We start from the raw sequence: 24,966 nt of genomic DNA on the forward strand, positions 1-24,966 counted from the left end.
CCGCAATAAAGGATTTAAAAGAAAATTATGGTAATGGGCCTCCGGGAAGAAAGCAAAGACATTTGGCCCAGAACCTCCTGGGAACATGCAAAGCACATCCAAACACCAGTCCCCAGAGGAGGATTTATGAAGTTGATGGCTCTGATGCAATCTCGCCCAGTGATTAGAAGGGACATTCATCACACCCAAGGCCAAGGCTAAGAACAGGAGGGGTTGAACCGCCACAGAGGTCAGGCTCTGGCTCCTACAGACCCTGATGGAAATGCAGTGAGATCATGCTGGTGAGATCATATCCCCAGGCCTGGGCTGCAGAGAACAATACTTCTGCCCTGGAGGGACCAGTAATAGTGAAGAGATGAGACTTAGGCCTAAAAGCCAGACATGGCCAGAGCCACCGCCATCGTTTCCACATGCAGTGTCTGCACCCCTCCCTAGAGACTGACATTCTCACAGGAATAGCTGTCTCCTAGCCTTTCCACACACATCCTATGTACAGTTCTTCAATGCCTCACAGACTGAAAAAAAAAATTAAAACCAGCCCTGTTAGGCCTAGGGCCAGCTCTCCTTCCTGGAAGGGTGTTTCACCTTTTCTCCAGATTGTGGCATGAAGTAGGAGGAAATATGAGATAAAAAGATTGAGCCAAGAGGGCTTTCTAACAGCTCTCAGCAAGCCTTTGCAGCCCTGCCCCACTGAGGCCAGGTTCAGAGGTTAGCCATGGTCCAAGGGAGCTTCGGCCCAGTGGCTAATATGCTCCTGGATGGGCTCCTCCTGGACTTCTCTGAACTTGCTCCCGTGGCTGACCTAGGAGGACAGTGCGTCCAAAGAAGACTCATCCAGAAAAGGGAATAAATAGAGATACTGTATTCTGTGGGGTTCTGAGGGGCTACAGATAAATTTTTTTTCAATTTCCTGAAAAACAATGTTAAGCATCTGAACTTATCAATGTATGAACCACTCTCATCTCTGGGGCAAGTCACACCCTCAACTGCATTCCCATCTCTTTTCTCAGTCCTTATTTTTCGGTTTCCAGGCTCTGTCCTCGTCAACAGAGGGTGGACTCGTCAGCAGAGGGTGGACTCTTCAACAGAGGGTGGACCACACGTTGCCACCGAAGGGCAGGAGGGCTAAACCCCTGTGCTTCCCCATGTGACAGAAGAATGAGTACACAATTCTGGCTGCAAATCTGGAAATCCATCCTGGATCTCTCCTTCCTTTCCCACCCCCATGGCAGCAGAAACGCACTGTTAACAAGCAGAAAAATGGGGTGGAAGGCTCTGCGTACTTCGTATTGCCCCATTTCATTATCTCATTGCTTTCCTTACTAGAATTTTTCTCGTCTTAAAAAAAAAAAACCCAACTCGTCTAAAAAAAAAACCAACAAAAACAGATTGAAAAACCAAACCCCTTTTCTTTTTTTAAAACAAAACAAAACAAAAATGTATCATGTGACTTCCAGCCTTAACATTAGTTTTTTAACTTTGGTTTCCATGGTGGTGGGATGCAACCTGCCATCACCATGACAACAGCTGCCTCTGTTCAAATTCACCGTATGACAGGCAGTCCTGAACACACCTCTCTCCCTCTCTCTCTGTCAAGAAGATGGAAATGCCATTACACCTACTCCTAAAGACTTAAATCCTAATGAATGAAAAACAAAGGAAGCAACGTTGAGAATACAGCAAAGAGGCAGAGACCCCCCCCCCCACCCCACCGAAAGAGGCTTTCTGTTTGCCGGTACAGTCCCACTGCTCACTTAGGGAGGTCAGTGGACTCAGTTACCCAAAACAAAGACCCCTAGCATTACCCTTGCAATGCTGGCTGTGTAGCTGCCTTGAACTTTTCATTCGTCTGACTCCCATGTCCCTGCCCTCTATATAAGATGACTAAAAGGAAGTTCACATTATTGCCAATTTGGTTAACCCGTGCTGAGGTCAGTTCCAGACTCAGCCAAGCCCCAATTCCAAAAGGATGGGGAGTGGCGATTCTGCGGAACTCAGACAGCACCGGCTGCCTTCTCTCTTTTGTCTAACAGTCAGCTGGATAGGTCTTAACAAATTCCCTTTTTGTGTGTCTGACTGAATCCTGGACTCAAAACGCTGTCATTCGACACAGAGTTTTGGTGATCAGGAGACAAATGATTGAACGCTACAGAAAAGGGAAGAAAGAAAGGGGGAACGTTAAAAGCCTCTGGAAGGAAAACAAAACAGTGGTGGGAAAATTACCTGTTTCAGAAACCAGAATCTGTGTTTTGATGACACTCTGATGAATTCAAGCCCATCAAGCATTCTGGCAGCAACGTGCATTTTAGGGAAAGAATGTGGGCTGCAGTCAGCAACCACACCCAAGACTGTAGCCTACCCCACATCCACACTCACTCCGTGTGGCTCAGCCGGTACTCTGAATGCAGAAAGAGAAGGAAAAGCCTTTTGTGAAAAAGTCCACAGATCATCTCTGGGAGGAGTCTTCGTTTTCCTCTAAAAACCCTGCAACTGCACCCCAATATTCAAAGCCACCTACTGAGCCTCCAGACCACATGAGAAAACGTTGAACACACTGAGGGCACTCAGCTTGGAAAGGGAAGACTTGAGAGAGACATCACAGCTGTTTTCAAACATCTGAAGGGCTAGCTCGTCAGAGGGGGCTTTGATGTCGTCTAAGTTATTGCGAAGGGCAAGGCTGAGACCACTGGGTGGGGTGCCCACCCAAAGGCAGATCTGCGGCAATACAGAGAAGTTCCACTGTTCCGCAAGCGAATGGACTACTTTGTTAAGTAGTAAACTAACTGTTGTACGAATAGATGTTTAACCACCAGCCTCTCTGAAGAGAGAAAAGCCCTGATGTGCAGCGTGTGTCAATTTCTGGAGTGTAAAGACTGTCTCCGTGGTGACTGAGGCTACCAACTTGACACCAATGCACATGGAGTTGGGAAGAGATACACACAGTTGAAACCCACAAGCTGGGACTAGCCAGTTCCGCACACCACTTACTGTAAGTTCCATGCCTCTGGGAGACCATCAAGGATATTAAGGAAGAGATTCCTGTATTTGATAGCAGTTGAGCTGGATCAACCTCCTATGCAGAAGGAGTTAACAAATGGGAAGGAAGAAAGTCAATGATTCTTCGGTCTCTTGCTCAAGGGCCTCATGGGTCAGCACGACTCCCTCTGTCCCTTAGGCTCAAGTTGCTTTCTTAGCCCGACCTGCCTTCATGAAGTCTGAAGCATCGCCCGTATCACAGAAGGCTGGTACCTGTGTGGCGGGATGTGTGCCAGAAGCAGCCACGGGTGAAGTTGGCCGGCACCGTGAAACATAAGAATTAATCATCCCATTCTCTCAGGTTGAATTCCGGGAGACCCAGGGGGCTCCTGCTATATCACCGTAGCCTATAAGAGGAACCTACCAAGACACGTGATTAAAAGCACAACCCAAGGAAACAAATCAGGTAAAGGCTCACCTCTTATTCTGGAAGATGAGCGGATCTCAGCCTTTGCTACACAGTAGAATCACCTGGGAAGCTTTGAAAAATTAAGGATACAGGTATTCCATCTGTAGAAATCCTGATTTAATCCGTCTCAGCTACCATCTGGGCATCAGCATGTCTAGAAGGACCTAGGCGGATTTCAATGTGCAGCCAGGGAGAAGAACATTGCCTTCAGTGCTGGAGGCCATGACAGCTCATGGTGTCCTCAACTCCGCTGAGATAACAAATGAGGAAACAATCCCAGAGGCACCTCGGTAAGAACTGAAAGGTGCCTTAGAGCTCTCTTAACTGATTCAGCACACTCATTTTATAGATGTAGATACTGAAACCAGAGCAGGAGTAAGACTCTTCCAGAGCCAGGACTAGAAATCTCTATGGATTCCTGAAAAGCTTAGGAGCCGATTATCAGGGCAATCAAATAAAACTCCCTAGCTTCTTGGCCTGAATGGACAGTTCTTAGAAAGAGATATAAGGTATCTTCTTACTGAGTCTACTGCCCCATCCCTACTCAACTGTCCTCAAGAGCGTATCTCTTAAGGTAGGGTGTGGATCGTTTCCCTTTGTCAGGACCACGGAAGAGTCCAGAAAAGATTCTGAGAGGAGTGCTCGCCTCGGCAGCCATTCTCCCATCTGCTGAGATGTGATCTTGGTTTTACGTTGGGTAGGAGCCCATTGCCTGCTGAGTACTACCACTTCATAACATTCTCCAGCAGAATTTTTGGGAAAGGAAAACATCGACCATTGTTCTGAATCACTGCTTCCCATTCTCATTGGATCTGTGCTGGTTGGCGTCTCTTAAATTTTCCTTCTCTTGTCTACTTTTTCTTAATTAAATCCTTTCTTATTAATCATGACCCAGCCTCCTATGGCCCAACCCAGAGAAACACTGAAAACATATACCTGCTAACAAAAAAAAAGGAGGAAAGCATCCCAGAAAGAGGATGAGGGGATAGAAGGATGATGACCGAGTGGAGAAAGAGTACTGAAGAAAGCACAGAGGAAATGTGCTAAAAAGGAGCCCTGGACTGAGAGTCAGGAGCCCTGGGTTCCAGCCCTGGCTCTGTCACTTACTGAGAGATCAGTGACAAGTCATGTAACCTCTCTGACTCTCAGCTTTCCTACAGATAAAGGAAGGTTTGGTTAGAGTTTCTCTTAGGTCCCCGTAACTCTAACATTCTCTTAGTCTGTGGTGCTAATAAGAAGTAACATGATGGTAAGGGAAGTGAGACAGAAAGGGGGAGCGCCCATTATTACAACTGAGAGAAGCCACTTTGGGCGAAGCTACTAATGAGTACATCCAACAATAACACCCAAAGCAGAAGTCCTGGCACGCCTAGGAATACGTTTCAAGTGTCTAAAGTCAATGGAAACACTTCTCAATTTTCAATAGCAGGAGCTCCATGACAAGCTGGACTGGCTAGGAACACCTCTAAGAGATGGTTAATAAAAAGTCAGAATCCTCCAAAGGGTGACCTGAAGGTGAACCTGAGGCTGCTTTTCCATAAACCTACTGTAAGCCTTTTCTACACTCTCTGTCGGGATAGTAAAGTCTTCTCTGCAGCCTCTCTGTCCCCACCGCCCCCATGTCCTTAACAAGCCGCAAAGGTAAAAGCATTCAGTAAAAGGTGAAAGTTCAAAAACAGTCATAAATGTTGTCTACTCCACGCTACCACTCACACTACGGGTGCCCCGGAAAAGGGAGGGCTGAGAACAGACCTTCTGAGGGCTGGAAAAAAGAAAATGGACTTGATATGCTAATATTAAAAAGAAAAGGAGAATTGGCACTTGCAAATCAAAAGTCCTTTGCAGAGTGATGACGTCTGACTGGAGCTTCTGGTGAAGACAGAAGACAAAAGAGCAAAGGGCCCCAGCTCCAAATGAAGCTTGCATGCCAGTGACACAGGGCAAGCTGCCTCAGACCCACTTCATGACGATGGGTGAGAGATCTTTGTGCTTTCCCCATCTATCGCTCCTTTACTCCCCCATGGGTTTAGCCTCATACCCAACGGGGGCTACTGATACAGGCACACAGTTCACAGTGTCATCCTAAAAGATGCTCTGTTAGGGAAGAGTACTTGCTACTCTTCTGGTCTGACCTGAGGCAGTGTGGGACAGTGGAAAGAGAGGAGCCAGTGGAGTCATTCAGACCACATCTCCCTGTGACCCTGGGCTAATCATCTGTAAGATGAGAACAATAATATCCACTTCACACAGCTTTGGGTAAAGTGATAATATGGCTCTAAAGCACACTGCAGAGTGTCTGCCACACAACAGGCATTTAGTAAAGGTGAGGTTCCTCTGAACACTCCCAGGGATGTGCACTGAAGGATGGATGACTCTCCAGGTCTGGATCGTGGTCTCTACAGCATGTTGGTAAAATGATATGAAAATAATTACATGAAAATAAAAATAAATGAAGGGAAGAGAAGAGAAAGGGATGATAAACCTTATCATCGTGCAGGGTTGTTCTGAACCCAGCCTCTTCCACAGTGGAAGTGTGGAAAGCTGTCAGACAGTTCTCATTTCCCAGAATCTATTCCCTTGCTTTGCTCCTTTGAGCCTGTCTACTGAGGTTTGGGACCGAAGTGAGCTCAGTCTTCCTGAGCCTGCACATTCAGGGGTGGGCATTTGTTTGTTACTCTCTAATCATCACCAAGGAGAGAGGTTACCCAGAGAAGATGTACCGTCCCTTATCCATAGAACTTTGGGGGAGGAGGGGCAGATGGTGATCTCAAAAATAAATAAATACATTAACTATCGATGAGAAGGGATTATCATGTTGCCAAAGTGCCCAGATCCTCTGAATTTACATGGGCCCATATCCCCCAGAACTGCCTCTCCTCATGTTACCACATCCACCTACCCACCCCACCTCCAGAAAAGCCCACACCGTTCAACTGCTCCTCTCATATCAGCAGACCAGGAGAACACATGTATCCTTGTACATCCATATGGCTCAGTTATCTCATAAACACAAACTCCCTTGCAAATACAATCCAAAGTTAGCAGAAAGAAGAGGCAGTTCCTTTCATGTTTCTTTAGGCCCACTCCCTAATTTCCTTTGGGTCCTCCACCTGGTTCTCCATTCACATCCACATCAGTGCCCAGTTCCCTCAAGTAAAATGCCCTCCAGTGTCCTGGTCAGATGACCTTCCCTAAGCTCATTATGCAAATGTCCAAGGGCTCATGGAGCCTCCCCCTCTCTGCCACACGCCTCTAACCCTTTCAGAAGTTTCATCCACAGTTCACGGAATCCCATTGTGACTACCTTCTCTGTTAGAACAAAGATGGAGACTTTAAATACCCAGAAACCCAAACAGACAAGGAGGAGTTAGCCGGAAGGCTGACAACCTCTGAGAAGAAAACCTGCCCAGAGGCCAAGCTGGGGTTCTAGGAGGGACACTTCCACACACCATCCATCAGGCCATCTGAAACTTGCGGCTACCATTTCTGTACAAACAAAATCGAGTGACTTTGTCTAAGGTTGATAGTTTTGAATATCTCATCTCCTTTTATCAAAAGTTTGCTGGAAAAATTCTGCATCATTATTGCTCCTACAGATATTTTTTTTTCTGGATTGTAAATCCAAGTGTGTCCTCAGGGGCAAGGTTGCTGTAAAACTGGCATCAGAGACCCATGAAGAAAGACAGGTTTGGATGTAGATATTTTTAATGTATCTTTAAAAATGTAAACCCAATAACTTTGAGAAGAAAAACAAAAAGGGCTGGTGGGCAAACCACCTAGTTGCAGTGGTTGAGAGCACGGGCTCTGATCCAGGCCTCCAGGCCTCACTTGCTGTGTAATCTTGGGCAAATGAGTTAACCTCTCCACACTGTAATCTTCCCAGCTGTGAAATGTAGAAAACCAGCATGCATATCTCTGTAGAACTGTCGTGGGGAATAAATGCCAATAATCCACGGGACACACTTAGCACAGGAATCTGGCACATAGTAAACACTCAATAAAATGTTGGGTATTTATTAACCCTATTGACATTAACACTAGTGCTAATATCTAACACCTTTACAAAGGGTTTTCATACATATTAGATGATGCTAGCCTCACAACAGTCTCGCAAGGGAGGCAAAGCAGGGCAGGTGACCTCTACCTCACACCTGAAGACGCTGAGGCTCAGAGGGGTTACAAAACCAATGCAAGGTCACATAAACATCTGGCAGTGTTCAGGTTAGACAACCAACAAGGGTCAGGAGAAAATAAATGGTATTGTTAGAAGGAAAAAACTTAGCTGCAGAAATTCAATGTTGAGGCAACTGAAATTAACCAGATACTAACAACTAAGACGTATTCATGGCTTACTATGTGCCAGACATCGTTCTCACATTTTCCATGTGTCATCTCATCTGATCATCACAAAAATCCTCTAAGATACACCTTATAGGTAAAATTCCTATTTCCACTTTCTGTTTGAGGATTCTAAGGCACAGCAAGGTCAAGTAACTCCCAGAGGCACGAGCAAGGAAGTGGTGGAGATGGTACCAAGATTTGAATCTAAAGGCCACATTTTTAACTATGACACTCTAATGCTTCCAAGCAGGGACTGGTAAATCCTAAACCCTAAGGTGAAGCTTTCATCAGCTGGGCACTGGACTACCTGACGTCTAATATCACTTCAACTCCTACGATCACTTCAACTGTCCACAGTAAAGAAATAAAATATTGTCTAAGTGAGTCTCTGAAAATGACACACAGTGTGGACTTCGCAGAAAGCAAGATGCTATATATCCTGGCCTAACAAAGGCATGAAATAGGCATAAAAGTGTGTACAGATTTCAGCAAAGCATGTGACAAGGATATCTCGCACAATATCCTTACAGGCAAAATAGAGACCTAACACCTGGCTAAAGGACCGTTCAGGAAATGTGAGAAAAGCTGAACAGTCGGTGAGCACTTACCAATGCACTAGTAGTAAGCAGAAGGGAGGTCCCCAGTTCTAACCATATTTCTATCAGTTACCTGAATGAAAGCATAAGGCACATGTCTATCCGGTCTGCAGTCGATGTAGCCCTCAGGGTAAAGAGCACGCCCACTAAACAGCAGGGTCTAGAGGCAACGTGCAATGGAAACCACCTAAGTGTTGGAGTCAGACCACCAGGGTTCAAGTTCACTGGTGATGACCTTGGGCAACCGAATGAATCTTCTTTAGCCTCAGTTTCCCCATATATAAAATGTGGATAAAAATATGTATAGAGTCTGACGTTTATGGATGTTCAGTGAATGTTAGTTCCCTGTCCCCACTTGAAAAGGATGTCTACAGGATGGACTGCTGGACCAGAAACAAGGAGATAAAATGTATTTGAAATAAACACGGAGTCCTGAATTCACATTCAAAAATTAAATTGAATGAGAACAGTTCGAGGGAAAATGAACTCTGTCATCAATTCATAGTAAAAGATCCAAGGCTTTAAGCTGACGACAATCTCAAGTCAAGTCAGAATGCCATTTCTTCACAGAAAAAAAAACTTTAAAAAATTATTTTCATTTAAATAAATGAGGACTTCCCTGGTGGCACAGCGGATAAGAGTCGGCCTGCCAATGCAGGGGACACGGGTTCAAGCCCTGGTCCGGGAAGATCCCACATGCCGCGAAGTGACTAAGCCCGTGCACCAAAACTACTGAGCCTGCACTCTAGAGCCCGCGAGCCACGACTACTGAGCCCATGTGCCACAACTACTGAAGCCCACATGCCTAGAGCCCACACACCACAACGAAGAGTAGCCCCTGCTCACCGCAACTAGAGAAAGCCCAAGTGCAGCAACAAAGACCCAACACAGTCAAAAATATAGTATAAATAAATAGATAGATAGATACGTGTGTTAAATGCCAATGTTAGTAAGCACTGTTCTAAGTTCCGGAACTTATAGATAATGGCCCTTCGCTTGTAGGGATCTTAAACCAATACTAAAGCTATGTGGTAAGTGAGTGTTATAAGAAAGTAATAAACTAGGTGGCATATGGGAGCCAGAAGGAGGGAGTTGGCCTTACTCTGCTGAGAGAAATCAAGGAAGGCTTCATGGAGGAAATGACCTCTGAGTACAGTCTTAAAGCCAGGAAGTCGGGGGGGTGGGGGGGGGGAGAGAGAAAACATTCCAGGCAGAGGGAGCAGCAAGTACGCAGGGATGGAGGCCTGGGAGAGGATGGTCCCTTCAAGCGGCCCATTGGAACAGCTGGAAAGAAGGGCATCAAGGCAGGTGAGACAGGTTGGTGCCATGTGCAGAGGGGATGACAAGAAGCCCTGTGCAACAAGCTAGGGAAACTGTGTCCAGTTACAAAGCAAACAAAGAACAGAACCCAGACAGGAGCTCAGACTTTCTGACTCTATCTAGCCTCTCTACTTCTGCTTCCCTGTACTGTAGCTACTAGCCATATGTGGCTATTCAAATTTGAATTAATTAAAATGAAATAAAATTTAAAACTGAACACTCGGTCACGATAGCCACATATCAAGTGCTCAAGAACCACATGTGGCTAGCAGCTACAGCACTGGACAGCACAGATAAAAACATACCCATCATCACAGAAAGTTCTAGCCAATAGCACTGCTCAGTACCATAGTACCATTAAGTGAACAAGAAGTAGATTCGGTCTGTGTTGCTTTACAGAACAGAAACAGGAAAACAAACAAACAAACGGGTGGAAACTATAAGGAGGAATATTTCAGCTTCCTACACTTTAAGTTTTCTAATAATGGAAGAGCACCCTGACACTAGAAGCCTGATGGCCGTCTATCAGGGTGATGGAGAAAGAGTTCCAGTATTGACTTAATGCTCTTTGGTTAGAATGTTTATGTTTCATCATGGAGGCATGGCTGATGCACTCACACAGACAGATATCTGTAGCTCTTCCACGTGAAGTCCTGTCACAGTTGTACCTAAAGGATACACTGTCCTGATGGCCCAGCATCCCAACATCCCAGAATGTGGGAATTTTCTAACATAGTTAGCATTTTTAAATTGTGATCCACGGACCGCCCCTCCATGAAATTTAATGCAAAATTGTATGTGTATTTTTCAGGAAAGAGGCGTCCACAGCATCACTTGGATTGCAACAGGATTTGTGATCCCGATACAGAAAGCAAGAAAACACTGTACCAGGAGGACGTAACTGTCCCCATACTCCAAGAACAGTCACCTAGATGTCATCTACACAGTCGTTCGGGTCAGTCCCAACTCTAAAGTTCCACAGCCTTAAGCATCTAAAGACCATCACGCTGAAATGAACAGTTTCAAACCAAACATCCTCTGATCTTGATCAAGGAGAAATGAGATGGGCGTATAAAAGAGCATGGAACAGTCCAAAGCACAAAAGTTGGGTAATTCAATCAAGTTGGGGAAGGTGTCACCGGTCAATCTCTTGCTGAGATGCCTATTGGAGACCCTCTTGGAAATCTTGGTGGTTCATTTTCAACGTGAGCCTACAGAACCAAGCACACCCAGTTAGATGCAATGCCAGCTTGTCAGCTGGAGAACTTGCCCACTAAATCTACAGCTTGCTGAGCTATTTAAAAAATAATGACTTTGTTCTAACCACCACCTGACATTATGACAACTGTACCAGGATCCATCTCCAGGTCCTACAGTATTACTAGAGTTGAAAGGACTCATTTCTAGAACAATGCAGAAATTCCTCTATTATCTGGTGTAGCTGGAGAAGAAGATTTTGGTTAATTTAACAAAAAAGTGATAAAGAGCTACTTTATATAATCAATATGGATTATAATTTGCAGCAGCTCTGAATACAATAAAGTACACACACCATTCAAACCATGTTGACCTAATGTAACGAATGCTTCATTGGCCGTCATATTCAGAAAGCACTACCGCATTCTGTGGTACCTAGGGGCCATCAGTATAAATGTCAATTGTCATTAAACCATAGATCTCTGGGTGCCAATTAATAAAGAGTTTTGTACAACCAAATGCCCGATAACAACAGACACCAAGTACTTTCTGCACAGCCTGTGTTGGATATTATAGAGACTAGAGCGACCCTTAGCAAGGTTCAAAAGTAGGTGAAGCTACTTTTCCAACCTCCAAATTCCCATGTAATGACCTTTCAATCCCCTGCCAGCCATCCAGTGCCCTCACCACCTCCCAGCATTCTCCTCTTCCCCTACTAAGGCTATGCCTGGTCCTACAGGTCCCAGTCAGTGCAACACTAGACACATAACAGGCACTTCACCGATGCTTGTGGTTTTAATCAATAGCAGCTGATTAATTCGATCATTCAACAACAGTTTACCGAATACTCACCAAGTGCCAGCATCGTGCTAGGTGCTGGAATTAAATGCGCATGTCCTTTGCCTATTCTCAGAACAGGCTGCTCTCAATTATAAGCCCAGAAAGAATAAGAACTAACTCTAAGTGGATAATGTCATATACTAGCTTACTATGTCCCTGCTCCCAAGATCATCTGTATTTCGGTAAAGAAAGTCTCAAAGACTCACTACCTGAACCCAAAGAACCCCTGTTAACAGCAAGGCTCCAGGCTGTTATATGAGAGAGAGAGAGAGATTTAGGATGGGCGCTTTGTAAGACTGGTCTTCTCTAAAGGCACTGCCAGGCATAGCAGTGGTTCTTGAAGTACGGTTCCAGGGCCAGCAGCATCAGTGTCCCCTGAGAACTTGTGACAAATGCAAATTCTCAGGCTCTACTTCAGACCAATGAAGTCAGAAACTCCAGGACTGAGGTCCGGTAATCTGTATTTTCACAAGCCCTTCAGGAGATTCTGAGACACAATGAAGTTTGAAGACTAACGGTAGAGATGAAACAGACAGAGTCCATATGTATGACTTCAACACAAAGAAGCTAAATGAGGAATTAGCCTTGATGCTGACAGAAACCACCTGCTGGCAAGGAACATCCCTGACAGAGCGGAAGCAAAACAGTTCCCAATAGGACACAGCTGGAATTGCCAGGACGTCAGCGAGTGACTGCTGAAAATCCATTTCATGCTTTTTGACTCCGACCAGCCCCATGACCGTAAGGTGTGGAAACTGAGAAAGGTACAGAAAGTTTGCAACGCTTCAAACCTCCAACTGAGCTGAAGGCTGGGAAAGACTTGAGAGCACGAACTTCCTCCTCACGCTGGTGTGCAGAGGCTCTCCTCTGGGTCCCTGAGGCCACTCCCAGCCCCCTGTAACTCGGCTACGGAAATGATACCAGACTCTGATTACTGGCAAACCTCAATTCCTGACACTGACCGGAGCACTTCTCCCCTCTAACCTGTTACCCACTGTGTGGCCACATCCTTTTCATCTCCCCTAAAGGGGAAGAGGAAAAAAAAAAAGACACCCCACTCCACCGCCACCTTCTGGCTTTAATGACACAAGCCTTTAGAAAGCCAGTGCGTACATCTGAAACAGGCTTTCCAAATTCTCACGAGATGAGGCAAAACAGATGCAGCAAAAATGCAGCAGGACCAAATGCAGCCCCCCCACACCAAAAAGAAGCCTCATAATTATGCAGAGTTGCAACAGAGATTCAAATCAGCCACCTACAGGCACAAAGGCCACACTCGGCACAGGAGGGTCCCTCCCTGAAGCCGCTCACTTAGCTGGACCACAGGAGCCTAGAGCTGGAGCCTAGCCTGGAGTTACATCCCCAAGCCCCGCCCACCTGCCTCTGGGATGAACTACTTTACAAAAATGGATTCATTGCAGGCCTTAAAACAAAACAAAAAAAATTCAAGAAGGCTGAGAGTGGAACTGTTCAGTCCTACAAACCTGGAACTCAAAATACAATAAGAAAAGAAACCCCTAAGGGATAACCCACTGCATTGTCAGGGACAGGGTGGGGTATGGATTGGATAACAGACACTTTTTAAAGTCATTCAGTGCTGTTCTCCTTAATCTGGCCCATTTCTGCCTCTTACGGATATACCTTCTAGCTGCTCCTTGCTTTCCAGAGAAGGGGACATAGGGGCTCATAAATAGGGTTAAGAGTTTATAGCCAAAGACCGGCCAAAGATGTGGGGAATGAAAAACTCAGTAAACATTCTTGGGGTGCTCAGTGACCAAAATTACACCATAGACAGCGCACTGAAGTAGGCTTAACGCATAAGAGGCTGCTCGGTCGGAGGAACCTAAAAACTCTGTGCTGTACTTTCCATCCTTAATTAAGGGCAATGCTGGCAACAGGGCTGGTGAACCTCCACCGGCCCTCTCTGCGTAGGTTTAGAATGTTTGGGAAGAGAAGCGTTGATAGAGGTCCCTGGCATTTTTATCCCTCTTTGAAAGGACTGCTTTAGAAGTCACATGGTGATGGGGGGCGTGATACACTAATTTAAGTGCCTGCTCCCCACTCCAATCCTATGTGAATTCACACTGGAATTTGAAATGAAGCAGTTACAGAAGCCTGCTTCTTAGCTCAGTGGCTCAGCATTTATCAGTGTGAAGACCTAGGAGGATGAAAGGATTCAGAGTGACAAGTGCTTGGGGACATAAATATCTTCTAGTTAACCACGTTCTCTGAATACAGGAGGGGAATGGCTGCAAACTGATGGGGCACCCAAATGTAACAGGACTGGGTAGGAGGCAATCCTTACAAAAGCAGCAAGAAAAAAACGATTTAAAAAGATTCTTCCCCCCAGCTACCCTTCTCATGTGTCCCAATCCCACTGCAAAAATATAGAGGACTTAGAGAAAAAAGTTGATTTGTGAAGTTGGCCCTCTGCAAGAGATCTTCCTCATAACCAAGAAGAAGATGAATAACCTTCCTTTTCCAAAAAGCCTAGGAAAAACCCACACATATAATGAATTATTCACAAAGGCTGAACCTAAAAATGAGAGGGAGAAATATAGAAAGATGAAAAGGGCGGAGGACTGGGCAGAAAGAGAAAGTGAAGAAAAGGACCTGGTCTCTCTCTCCGTGAATAAAAGGGTATTAATTACAGTCACGTATAGGTTCCCCCTTTTAATGTCTTAGTGGTCAGTGATAAACAAAATTAGATCAGCACAGGTGCCTCTGATGGGCTGGACCACACGCTGGCCTTGGGGAGCTGCAGCCTCCCAGGCAGCCCTGCAGATGACAGGAGGGAGGCTACTGATGACATGATAGAACACAGAGAGCCAGAGTCTGCAAGAGTTGTGATAGTTTTGCACATCTTAACTGCATTTTATTTCAACTAAGAATATGAAAATGGAAAGAAACCAGATGTTCCTATAAAGAGGGGGAAATGCAGCAGAGTTTGAGGGGGGAAAAAAACACCTACATTTTGTATAGCAGCAGCTAAAAAGAGATAAGCAATTCTGGATCGAGCTACTAATCCCAGAGTCTAGATCTTTCAAAAGAAGATAAAAAGAAGGCCTGGTTTGTGACCACCTAGAGGGGTGGGATAGGGAGGGTGGGAGGGAGGGAGATGCAAGAGGGAAGAGATATGGGAACATATGTATATGTATAACTGATTCATTTTGTTATAAAGCAGAAACTAACACACCATTGTAAAGCAATTATACTCCAATAAAGATGTTTAAAAAAAAAAAAAAGAAGAAGGCCTGTCCTCGTTATTTTCTTCCTCCTCCTCCTTTAATTCATAGTGTGCCCTGCACCTAGCACAGGGAAAGCAAGTGGAGAGAAGTGGGGAAATAATGACATGCAAACCAACAGACAACACTATCACATCCAAGATATTTTTGTCTCCATCCTCAAGTCATTTCATTTCTGTCAAACTCCTTCACTCCAACTAGCATTCCAGGCTGCATCCCAATTACAACTGGTCCCCACGACAAGTCCTAGCCTGGTTTCTGGAGGAAACATTTCTCACACCTTATTTCAAGGGCAAAGCCACGAGGCAACATGGAGATTGTCCTGGGAGACTCAGAAAATGAAGACCTTTATCCCGCAGCATCAGTGCCAGTTACAGTCGCTATCTGTTTCACTGCCTCTGTGCCCAGGTACACAGAAGATGTGAAGACTTTCTGCATTATCTGATCACAGGATATAATTACAGACTTCGTTCTTGTTAGCTGCCACCCTCTGCCCTAATCAAGGTGCTCTGACTCATGAGCCATTAGAGTTACATCAAACCTGAAATTCCTGCCAGGATTACAGTCTACTATCTTTCACAGTGCAATATATTTATAGGCAACAGAACAGGAGAAAAGTATATGCCATAATGGGAGATTGGGGAACTAAAGCTTTCAGTAATCTTCAGCAAAATCCTCCAAAAATAATGGATAACTGACAACGGGAAATTCTCCACAATAAAGCACATAACCTCCGACTCAAAGCCAGAGCCCTCTGGGGCTATAAAGAAATTCTCTGAAACAAGAAATCACGAATGAGTATCCACAGGTTCATTATAATGAGCTTCATCAGCTCAGTGGCTACAAACACATTTGATCTTCCTACTTTAAACCATGTTCATTTCCACATGAAACATGTGCTCCCCTGCTGAGATAACCCACACCATCAGCGGGGGAGAAATCTCCCACTGCCCCTCAATGGCACAAAGTCAGACATGCCATTTCTTCCCTTCATCCTCTAACCTGGAAAAGTGCAAACGTGTGGGGAACATCTCACAAACCATGAGGGAGACCCTGTAGGTCCACAGGGCAACTGGGCCTGGGCACTGAAGGGTTCGAGCCAGTAAGCTTATGACACAGTGAATGCGGGGTGACATTCACAGCAGCCAATTCCCTGAGAAAAAGAGAACCCTTCTGTTAGATCTATTAGATGAGCAAAAAAGAAAAAGAGGAATCATATGAAATGTAATACCACATTTTAAATCAGATTAGCATTTTCAAAAAGGTTATGGCACCCACTGCAGAAGAGATTGCCATAAGAAAATAAAATTATCTCCCTGTGCAGATGTAGCTTCCAAGAAAAATGAAACATTCAGAGTGGGCTGTTGACTTGCCACCATTTTTCTTGCCAAATCTAGGTTATCCTATGCATTTCTTCCCATAAGAACGAGACCTTCCCTGTTAATAACTGGATGAGGTTATCACCACCCCCAACCAAGTCAGAGAGTGGCAAGTCTCAATTAAATCATTCCTTCTGTTTAACTGATCTTTTCAGGCTAATCTGATTGAAGACCAGTATTACGTGGTGTTCAGAGACCACTAACACAGCACACAGAAGTACATATTATCCCCCTAGTTCTACAGTGACTTTTTGCAGCCAAGAAAAGATGTATACATCTCAAAAAGTGTACTACATGAATAATCAAAATCCTCAAGCACGTTGCATATGAACATGACAGTTCAAAACAGGTCTTGACATGTGTCCCGAACCTTCCTTTCCGTGAAAATCTGGCCCTTACGTAGAGCACAGAAGTACTTGCCAGACGTGAACAGGCATACTAATCACCTGAGGATCTTATTAAAATGCAGATTCTGATTTAGTAAATCTGAAGTGTGGCTCAGGATTCTGAATTTTTTTTAATGGAAGTATGATTGATTTACAATATTATATTAGTTTCAGGTGCACAACACAGTGATTCGATATTTTATAGATTACCTGCCATACAAAGTTATTATAAAACATAGACTATAGTCCCTGTGCTGTACATTACATCCCTGTGACTTGTTTATACTACAACTGCTGGTTTGTACCTCTTAAGCCCCTTCACCTATTTTGCCCCTCCCCCTGCCCCTCTCCCTTGTGGAAACCACTGGTTTCTTCTCTGTATCTGGGATTCTGAATTTTCAACAAGCCTCCAGGTGATGCTGGTCTTTGCTGTCTGTGGGAGACAAAAGCCTAGAAGACTTCGTTCACCTAGAACTAAGATCCCTCCCTTCTGGTATGCTGAAATTTCTGAAGGACTCTATTAATAATAATAATAGCTAGTGTTTACAGGGAATTAGGCGGTGTTCTAGAAACCTGACATATATTAATTCATTTAATTCTCCCAGTAACTCATTATTACCATCCTTATTTTACAGATAAGGAAACTGAGTCACAGAGAAATGAAGTAACTTTTCAAGGTCACAGAGCTGGTGAAGGAACTGAGATTTGAACCCAGACAGCTTAGCTCCCAAGCTTTACTGGTAACCAGTGCTCACACTGACTCCCAATAAGAAAAAGGAATACAATTCCAGAAAGGAATTAGAAAAGAAGAGAGGTGAAACTAGGAACTTATATGCGGTATTAGAGCAAACGCAGAACCCACAGAAGCGCAATGTGTCCACATGGTCACCACCAGAGGGAATATATATTAGTCAATTACACTGTACAGGCAGGAATAAACAGCAAACATGGTGTGTTTTAAATTTGCGAACAGGTCTCCACTACACACCTTAGCAGATGCTCTCCAAACACTAACAGCCTACATGCTGTGGAAGCACTGTGAAACTTCCAACTATGGGGATGGAAGAGACCACTGGGACGGGGCTCAAGGCCAAGGCACCGAGTAGGATGCCGAAATCAACTCCCTAGTCTCTCCTTTGAGTCTCTTTGGTGCATTCTGGCCGAAGACAAGGAAAGAGCGCAGTGAAACCCACAGTCGCACCTTGCGCCGCTCGCAACTCCTGCTATTCTAGGCGGCGTTTTTGCAGCGGAAGAGAAAACGTGAAAAGCGGCGAACGCGTGGTGTAGGAAACGTGCTTAATTTCCCCTCCCGGGAGCCTGGGCCCGGCCGGAAGTGCCCGAGGTGCTGAACCCCGGGGACGGTGGCGCCCAGGCCGCGGGGCAGTTTCGGTGGCGCTGTCCGAGGTACCAACGCTGGCTGCGGTCACACTCTGCCACCCGCGCGGCGGCTGGGCGGCTTTGTCTACCGCCGGGAAACGGGAGGGCGCCTGTCTAGGTAAACAGGCCCCTAAGAGAGGCAGCACCTGGTGGGTGGGAAATTTTAGAGAATTGTAGAAGATGGGCGGGCGGGGAAGGGGGTGCCGCTGAAGAAATCTCTAGGGACCTGACTAGAGCAGTGTTCGCAGCCACAGCACGAAAACACAATGAGAGCTGTCGCTTTGTGCAGCTCACCGGCAGGCGGGACTGCAGGGACCGGACCCTTCCCCCTCCCCAGTCCCCCTCACCCTAGGTAGGTTTAACTCCGGTACTGTTTGGCCCCAGGATCATTCTGTGCGGGTAGGAGAGGGAGGGGAGTGCGGGGAGAAGGAGAGAAGAAGCCCAGCCAGCGGGGGCTGTGGGAGGGTTCGAGCAGCAGCAGGAAGAATATCTGCCTAGAGATGCTCCTCCGTTTCTAATGAGGGGTACTGCCTAGAAGCACCACGAGCCAGCCAATCGCCATGCTGCTGAGGCAGGGAACTAGGGAGGCAAGAGGGGAAGGCCAGAGACGAGGGTGGGAGTAGCAGGGAGATGCCCAGACCCCGAGGGGAGTGAGCCACGAGCCTCGCTGCTACTAGAGACCCAACGTGGCTCCAGCTGTCTCCCTGCTGCACACCTGGAGGGTGGGGGAGGGGAGGAGGGAGGATGGGGAAGAAGAGGAGTGGCCTCTTTTTCAGGTGCATCCCTCCCAAGAAATCCCTCTCCACAAGCATCAAAGTCCCATGTCTCCAAGCCTACCCCCACGTATAACACCATCCCACGGGCTTGCTCCCTACTCATCCCCCTCACCATCCAGCAACCCCCAATTCCTAGAGACCTTGCCAGACGCCCATATTCTTAGTGAAGAAAGAGGCAGTGAGATGCCTAATCAGCAGCCCACATTTGGCGCACTTCATTAAACCTGCAAAGAACCTCTCTCTATGCCCGTTCACCCTGACACCGTTACCATCAGAGATTCCCCCCACCAGCTCTTTGTGGAGAGCAGTTCCTCTGGAACTAGGGAGAGACAGACTGCGTGCACACCTCTGGGCTCAGCTGATACAGCACCCCGCTGATGAATTCAGGCCCAGCAGATCTGCCTGGATCCTGGGCACTAGGAGAGCACTCAGCTGATGAAGCATTAAGAGGCAGGAGTACCCAACCCAGGACTAAGGAAAGGATGGGCCCTGATGAGCTGCTCTTTCATGGCTGAGAAGAGAGCCCGAACTCTGCGTTGTCTGGGCTGTGTCATTAGCGATTGCCTCCCCTGACACACTCATTCACTCCACTTCCAGTGGAACTTAAACTCAGTCCCCAGCAGAGTTAGCTGGGTCCCAAGCCAAACGCCTGCATTATTTATCCATTTGTCAACTTGTCTACAGGGTTTTGGTTCAGAGCTCTTGAAGCTTCTGAACTGATAAATCCCCTCATGGAGTCTTGACTTTCCTACAAGCTGATAGTGTAGGTGTCTTCCCGGCTGGTGGGGATGGGGGCAAAGGGGATGGCTTAAAGGGAGGGAAAAGGGGGGCTGAGTATGAAAGAAAACCCAGAGATTAGGGGCAACCCATTCTATGCAGCTTGTGAAGGGACTAGGGGGCTGAGAATCGAATAAAGCCCAGCCACGAAAGGGGCAGACACCACAACACCACGCACCCAGGGATGCTGGAGACTTCCACGTAGGAAATATCAAAAACCAAAAGTCTTACCTTGCAAAACACTAGTGCCCACATCGGTTTCTACAGCACCAAGCTTGCCTCTTAGGTGCACCAAAGTACAGGGTGCACTTCAGCAGAGGCAAATCGGCACCAGGAAAGGAATGGGGGTGCAAACTCCATGCTACGTTTCCCCCCTTACCCGAAGAAATGCAAAGGGGGGAGAGGGGAGCGATGGTGGGCAAGAAAGGATATGGCCAATCGATGAGCTTCTTGGCGTATTTCCTGACAATGTTATCTTCTCCGAAGATGAACAGGGATCTGTTGACGGTGAAACAGTTCTGCCGGACGGGAATGGGGTTGTACAAAGCCATAGTCCGCGCCCTCTGCGCTTTCGACTGCTTGTAGGCGGCCGCCGGCCCGGAGGCCGGCACGGGGGTTCCTTGCCGGTTCCTGCTCTGGTCCGAATCTCCATCTCCCGACCCCGGCCTGCCGACCACCGCCTCCCCGAAGCGAGCCATCCTGAAGTTTAAACAGACAGAATACACACAAAGGTGATCGTGGCCGAACACCCGCACACAGCAACAAGCAGAAAGACACACGGAGTCTCAGAGCCGCATCCAGACGGACACGGGGACCACCGCCTCCGGGGAGCCTCGCGAGCTCTTCGGAAAGGCGGCAGCAGCAACCCCGCCGCTCTGAACTGTTGAATCTAAATACAACCTCTGCGAAGCTCCATTCCTCAAGGAGGAAAAAAAGGGGGGAAGAGCTTGGGTGTGCTCAGTTTCTGGAGGCAATTTTTTTTTTTTTTTTTCAAAATGCCAGTGTGTGGTGGCGTTCAGGGACTGGAGAGGAGACGGGTGGAGTAGGCTGCTCTTCAAACATAGCTCCTCTTCTGGCAGACGCACCACCTAGTTCTGGGAGAGAGGCAGGCACCGGCCCGCTAGGTAACAGTTTGGTAATTTATTGGTGGGGGGAGGGGAAAAATGAAAACAAAAGAACTTTTCCAAAAAAAAAAAGACAAGGATGAGGTTATGGTGACATGCTTTATAACGCCAGCCCCCGCAAGTCCATCTGAGAAATCCCACAGCCAAGACTTGGGTCTTTAAATCTGCCAGCACAGACGCATCCAAAGGTTGAGAGACAGAAAGGGAGAGAGGGGGGAGAGCGGTATTGAGGTTGCTGCGTAAACCGCAACGCCCAAAATATCAAAATAAGAAGTCGATCCAACCGGAGAGGGACAAATGACTTCAAAGCTCCTGCGCTTGGGAGAGAAGTTGAGCAGCATCCAGAGAGCCGCGAAGCCCGAGTGCCAGCATCCGCCCGGAGCGCTCGCCGCCGCCGCCGCCGCCTCCTCGGATCAGCATGCAACAGCGATCCGCGGCTGCGCCGGTGAGAGGGCGGGAGAGCGGGAGCGAGCGGGCGGGCGGGCGAGCGAGCACTTGGGCGAGGGAGGAACAGGTTGCAGCTGAGCCCAGCGGTAGCCTGGCACGGGAGTTGTCCAAGGACCGAACTTGCTCACTACCGACTCAGTCTTCCTCTTCCACCCTGGCAGCCCCACTCCGAGGAGCAGAGGAGAAGAAGCGCGAGGCCAGGAGGGGGAGAGCGAGCGGAGCGCAGAGGCGCAGTCAGGCGCGTACTGAAGAGCCAGGAGAAGCGGGGGCGGGCCTGGCGAGCTAGGGCGGGGCGGGGATGGAGCCGGAAGGACCCGGCCAACCGCTGCAGGAGGTTCCTGGGACCCGAGGCTGGCTTGGGCTACTGATCGATGTAGCCAGAGGGTAGCGGGCCCCCTCTGCAAAGATCCAGGCAAGAATCGCCTTTCCCCAAGTACTGCTGAGAGGAGACAGCCTGGCGCAGCTGGCGGCGCGGCAGAGTCTCCGCCTGAGAGCCGAGGCCTGGCGGGGGCGCACACGCACGCGCGCACGCTCTCGCGTCTCCTGTCCCCGCCGAGAGGCGCCCGCCGGGGCTGTGCCCCGCGCAGTGACCGGCGCGCCGCCGCCCTAGCCGGGAGTCGAAGCCTTTGCGCTCTACGCGCCCTGCGCCGGGGCCGGGTCGCCGCGCCTCCGCACCGCCCAGGCTCCGAGAGCGCTGCCCCAGGGTTTCCGCAGAGAAGGCAGCACCCTCTTCTGCCCATGTCCCCACTTAGCAGCCTGGAGGTCCCACGAGGGACGCTAGGACCTCTGGGGGCTCCGCACTCTGGTGTTGGAGCCAGCTCTGGCGGGAGCTTCTGCACCCCGCCCCTCTCTAAAAGCGATCTGGGACGACCTCTTGGGTTTGGCTCTAATAGAGCCCTGTATCTCTGGGATACTGAGTTCCGAGGTAGTGAGTTCTAGGCTAAAACTACCTTCTCAAACAGGGGGATCCTCCCACCCCTATCTTTTGCTCCCAAGTCCTCTCCACTGACTTCCTCAAACACACCCCAAGAATGAAGAAAAAATAGAATTAGCGTCTAAGCTGCAGAAGCGGGAATGGTGGACTTCACGCCCCAGAGAACGAGTCCCTGGGTTTAGCAACCAAGCCCTTGCGCACAGGTGAGTCAGTGGTTTGAACTGAAGATAGGTACCAGCTGCCCCCCTGCTTTGGCTTGAACGACAGCCCTATCCAAATCCTCCCCACCTGAGCCATGGAAGAGACGGGGTGGGGGTGGGGGTGGGGACAGAGGAAGGAAACAAAGGACTGACCATAGCCCGGAGGCTGGAAATCATGGGTGAGTGTGGATTCGCGGGTGTGGAAGGCAGTGTCTGTGTGTGAGATTAACTGGTGAGAAGAGAGGTGACATCTGAGTGAGAGGCACGTGTGTTCCTCGGTGGCTGTGTGTGTGTGCTGGACAAGGCCATGTGAGCACTGACACGGGTCTGCTGTGTGAGAATGTGTGTGAGTGTGTGTCTGTGTGAAGGGAAAGTCTCTGGTGCTGGAAAACAAAAGGAATGGTCTCAATGCATCCTCCCCTAGCAGGCACTGCTGCCCTTGGGCATGGCGTGTAGACCTTTTGATTCAGGAAGGCCCATTTTAAGCCAAATTACTATTCGAGGTGAGTCAGAGTATTTTGCTTTCCCATTACTGCCTTACTCAGTCCTTCTACCTACCTCAATTGGAGGGTCCTTTTCTGCCTGAACACCTAGTCAGAGTGAAAGGGAAGGCGATACGATGAACCCAAAGTCCCGTCAGCTGTCAGTCATTTAGAACCAGTCACAAGTGGCTGTCTCAGTAGCCCTGTAAACCATACAGGATTAGAAAAGACTTTCGGAAATGATCAAATCCATGCTTTCAGAGGTAGGACCATAGCCCATAGCACAAAATTCATTCAAATCATTTGACAAGTATTTCTGAGCCCTAGGCACTGTTTTAGGAACTGAGAGCACAATCATGGACAAAATAGATGATGATAAAAATAAAGTATACGCTTCTGGGATTAAATTAGATTGTATAACTTTACTGGCTAGAATGCTAGATGGACCTCATTCTCATGCTGCAACTTCATCCCTCTGCTTCGTGTCCCGGCCTTTGCAGGCTAGAGGGTGGCATGCCTGTTAATTCTCAGAGGAAGCAGGGCTCACCAACCCATTACCTCCTGGAAGAAGTTCATGGAAGATCAGGAACCCTTGGCTTGTGTCTTCAATGTCACCTACTAAGCAGAGATCCAGTACTAATTCCTTTTGCTCTCTCTACAATGTCCTGTGTTCTCTGTTGCTGCTGTAATTCTACGGACCTAGAATTCCCAAAACAGGAGGTTATTCACGGAAATGTGAGGACCCACTGCAGTTGAGGCTTGCCTTCCTACCTTCCCAGGAGGCAGGGATCACAAATGCATGTGTTGGGGATGATGTAAAGTATGCTGGGGAGCGTGAAAACCTCTGTAGGGGAGTTAAAAACTGGGAATTCCTAGAGGGTGGAGCCCAAGAGGACAAAGGCAAACCTGACGGCACAAATGGCTTTGGGAATGGACTTGGCCTGAGGACAGTAATGCTGGGAAGAAGGCACACTCTCATATTCACCCCCACCTGGCTGTCACAGCTCTTGAGCCCTTTGAGATCTGTGAACTTCTTTCATGCTTTCCGATGCCCCCATTCTCCCAGTCCCCAAAGGGCTACAATTTTAATGGCTGAACAATATCTTATGTGTCTTCAGTAGTTTTCACTTTATGTAAATCTAACTCCAAACCTCTGAGGTCAGCCTGGCAACACATGTATTACAACCCTGATGTGGTGAACGAATTAGAGTTTCAGAAATGTTAAGTAGTTTGTCCACATCTGGTTAAGAGGCAGATTTTAGACTTCTAACAGATCTTTCACTTGATGGCTTTTTCCAATACCCAGGCTAATCTCTCAGGGGCAGTAGTAGTGTGATCCCAAATTGTTCAACATCAAGAGAACAAACTATGCAATCACGCTAAGCCTATGGGAATGCTGGGCTTACCATCCTCAAATTGAATCTGATCAGTGGCCAAATGCTCCTGGGACCACGCTGGGAAGATGCTTAACTAGAAACACATCTACTGCCCTCAAGATCCGGGAGGACCCTTAGAAAAAACTTCAGATTAGGTCACTGCCGTAATGCTCTTTGTAAGGGGAACTTGCCATGACCCTAGTTCCAGTGTCCTCTTAAAGACTCACAAATGGAAATATAAAAAATCAGCAATTGGGGCTTCCCTGGTGGGGCAGTGGTTGGGAATCCGCCTGCTGATGCAGGGGACACGGGTTCGTGCCCCGGTCCGGGAAGATCCCACATGCCGCGGAGCGGCTGGGCCCGTGGGCCATGGCCGCTGGGCCTGCGCGTCCGGAGCTTGTGCTCCGCAACGGGAGAGGCCACGGCAGTGAGAGGCCCGCGTACCGCAAAAAAAAAAAAAAAATCAGCAATTGGTCATAACTCTGATTGGAAACCGGTTTCCTAAAATCCCTTTCCAGCCCAGGAGGGAGAGCAGCCATATTTTCATGTTGTTAGAGCGCCATCTACTGGTCATTTGTGAGCATATCCCTGTGAGCTCAGGTACTTGGCAGCCTAGCACCTCGGGCGCCACACCTCAGAGCCTAGACATTCCTAGACGTGAGCTCTTGTCACTAGCCCTCTACTCCTGTGGTACTCTGTTGAGGCCCAAGCCCCAAATTTCACC

At 47.8% G+C, this 24,966-nt stretch overlaps 1 protein-coding gene across 3 annotated transcripts in view; it reads right to left on the minus strand.

Moving 5' to 3' along the window:
• CACNA1E (calcium voltage-gated channel subunit alpha1 E) overlaps positions 1 to 20,378 on the minus strand; it is a gene marked incomplete at both ends in the record, with an annotated part of 298,648 nt that extends 278,270 nt beyond the window's left edge. For 2 of the 3 annotated variants that reach the window (XM_082833821.1, XM_082833820.1), the window contains one exon: positions 20,112 to 20,377. In XM_082833821.1, the coding sequence (XP_082689947.1) occupies positions 20,112 to 20,377 (266 nt within the window). Of the gene's footprint in view, positions 1 to 20,111 lie in introns of all 3 variants that reach the window. The other variant, XM_082833819.1, reaches the window with a different exon arrangement.
• Positions 20,379 to 24,966: the final 4,588 nt, after the last annotated feature.

Source organism: Leucopleurus acutus, assembly GCF_964270905.1.
Source record: "Leucopleurus acutus genome assembly, chromosome: 2".
Classification (NCBI taxonomy): domain Eukaryota; kingdom Metazoa; phylum Chordata; class Mammalia; order Artiodactyla; family Delphinidae; genus Leucopleurus; species Leucopleurus acutus.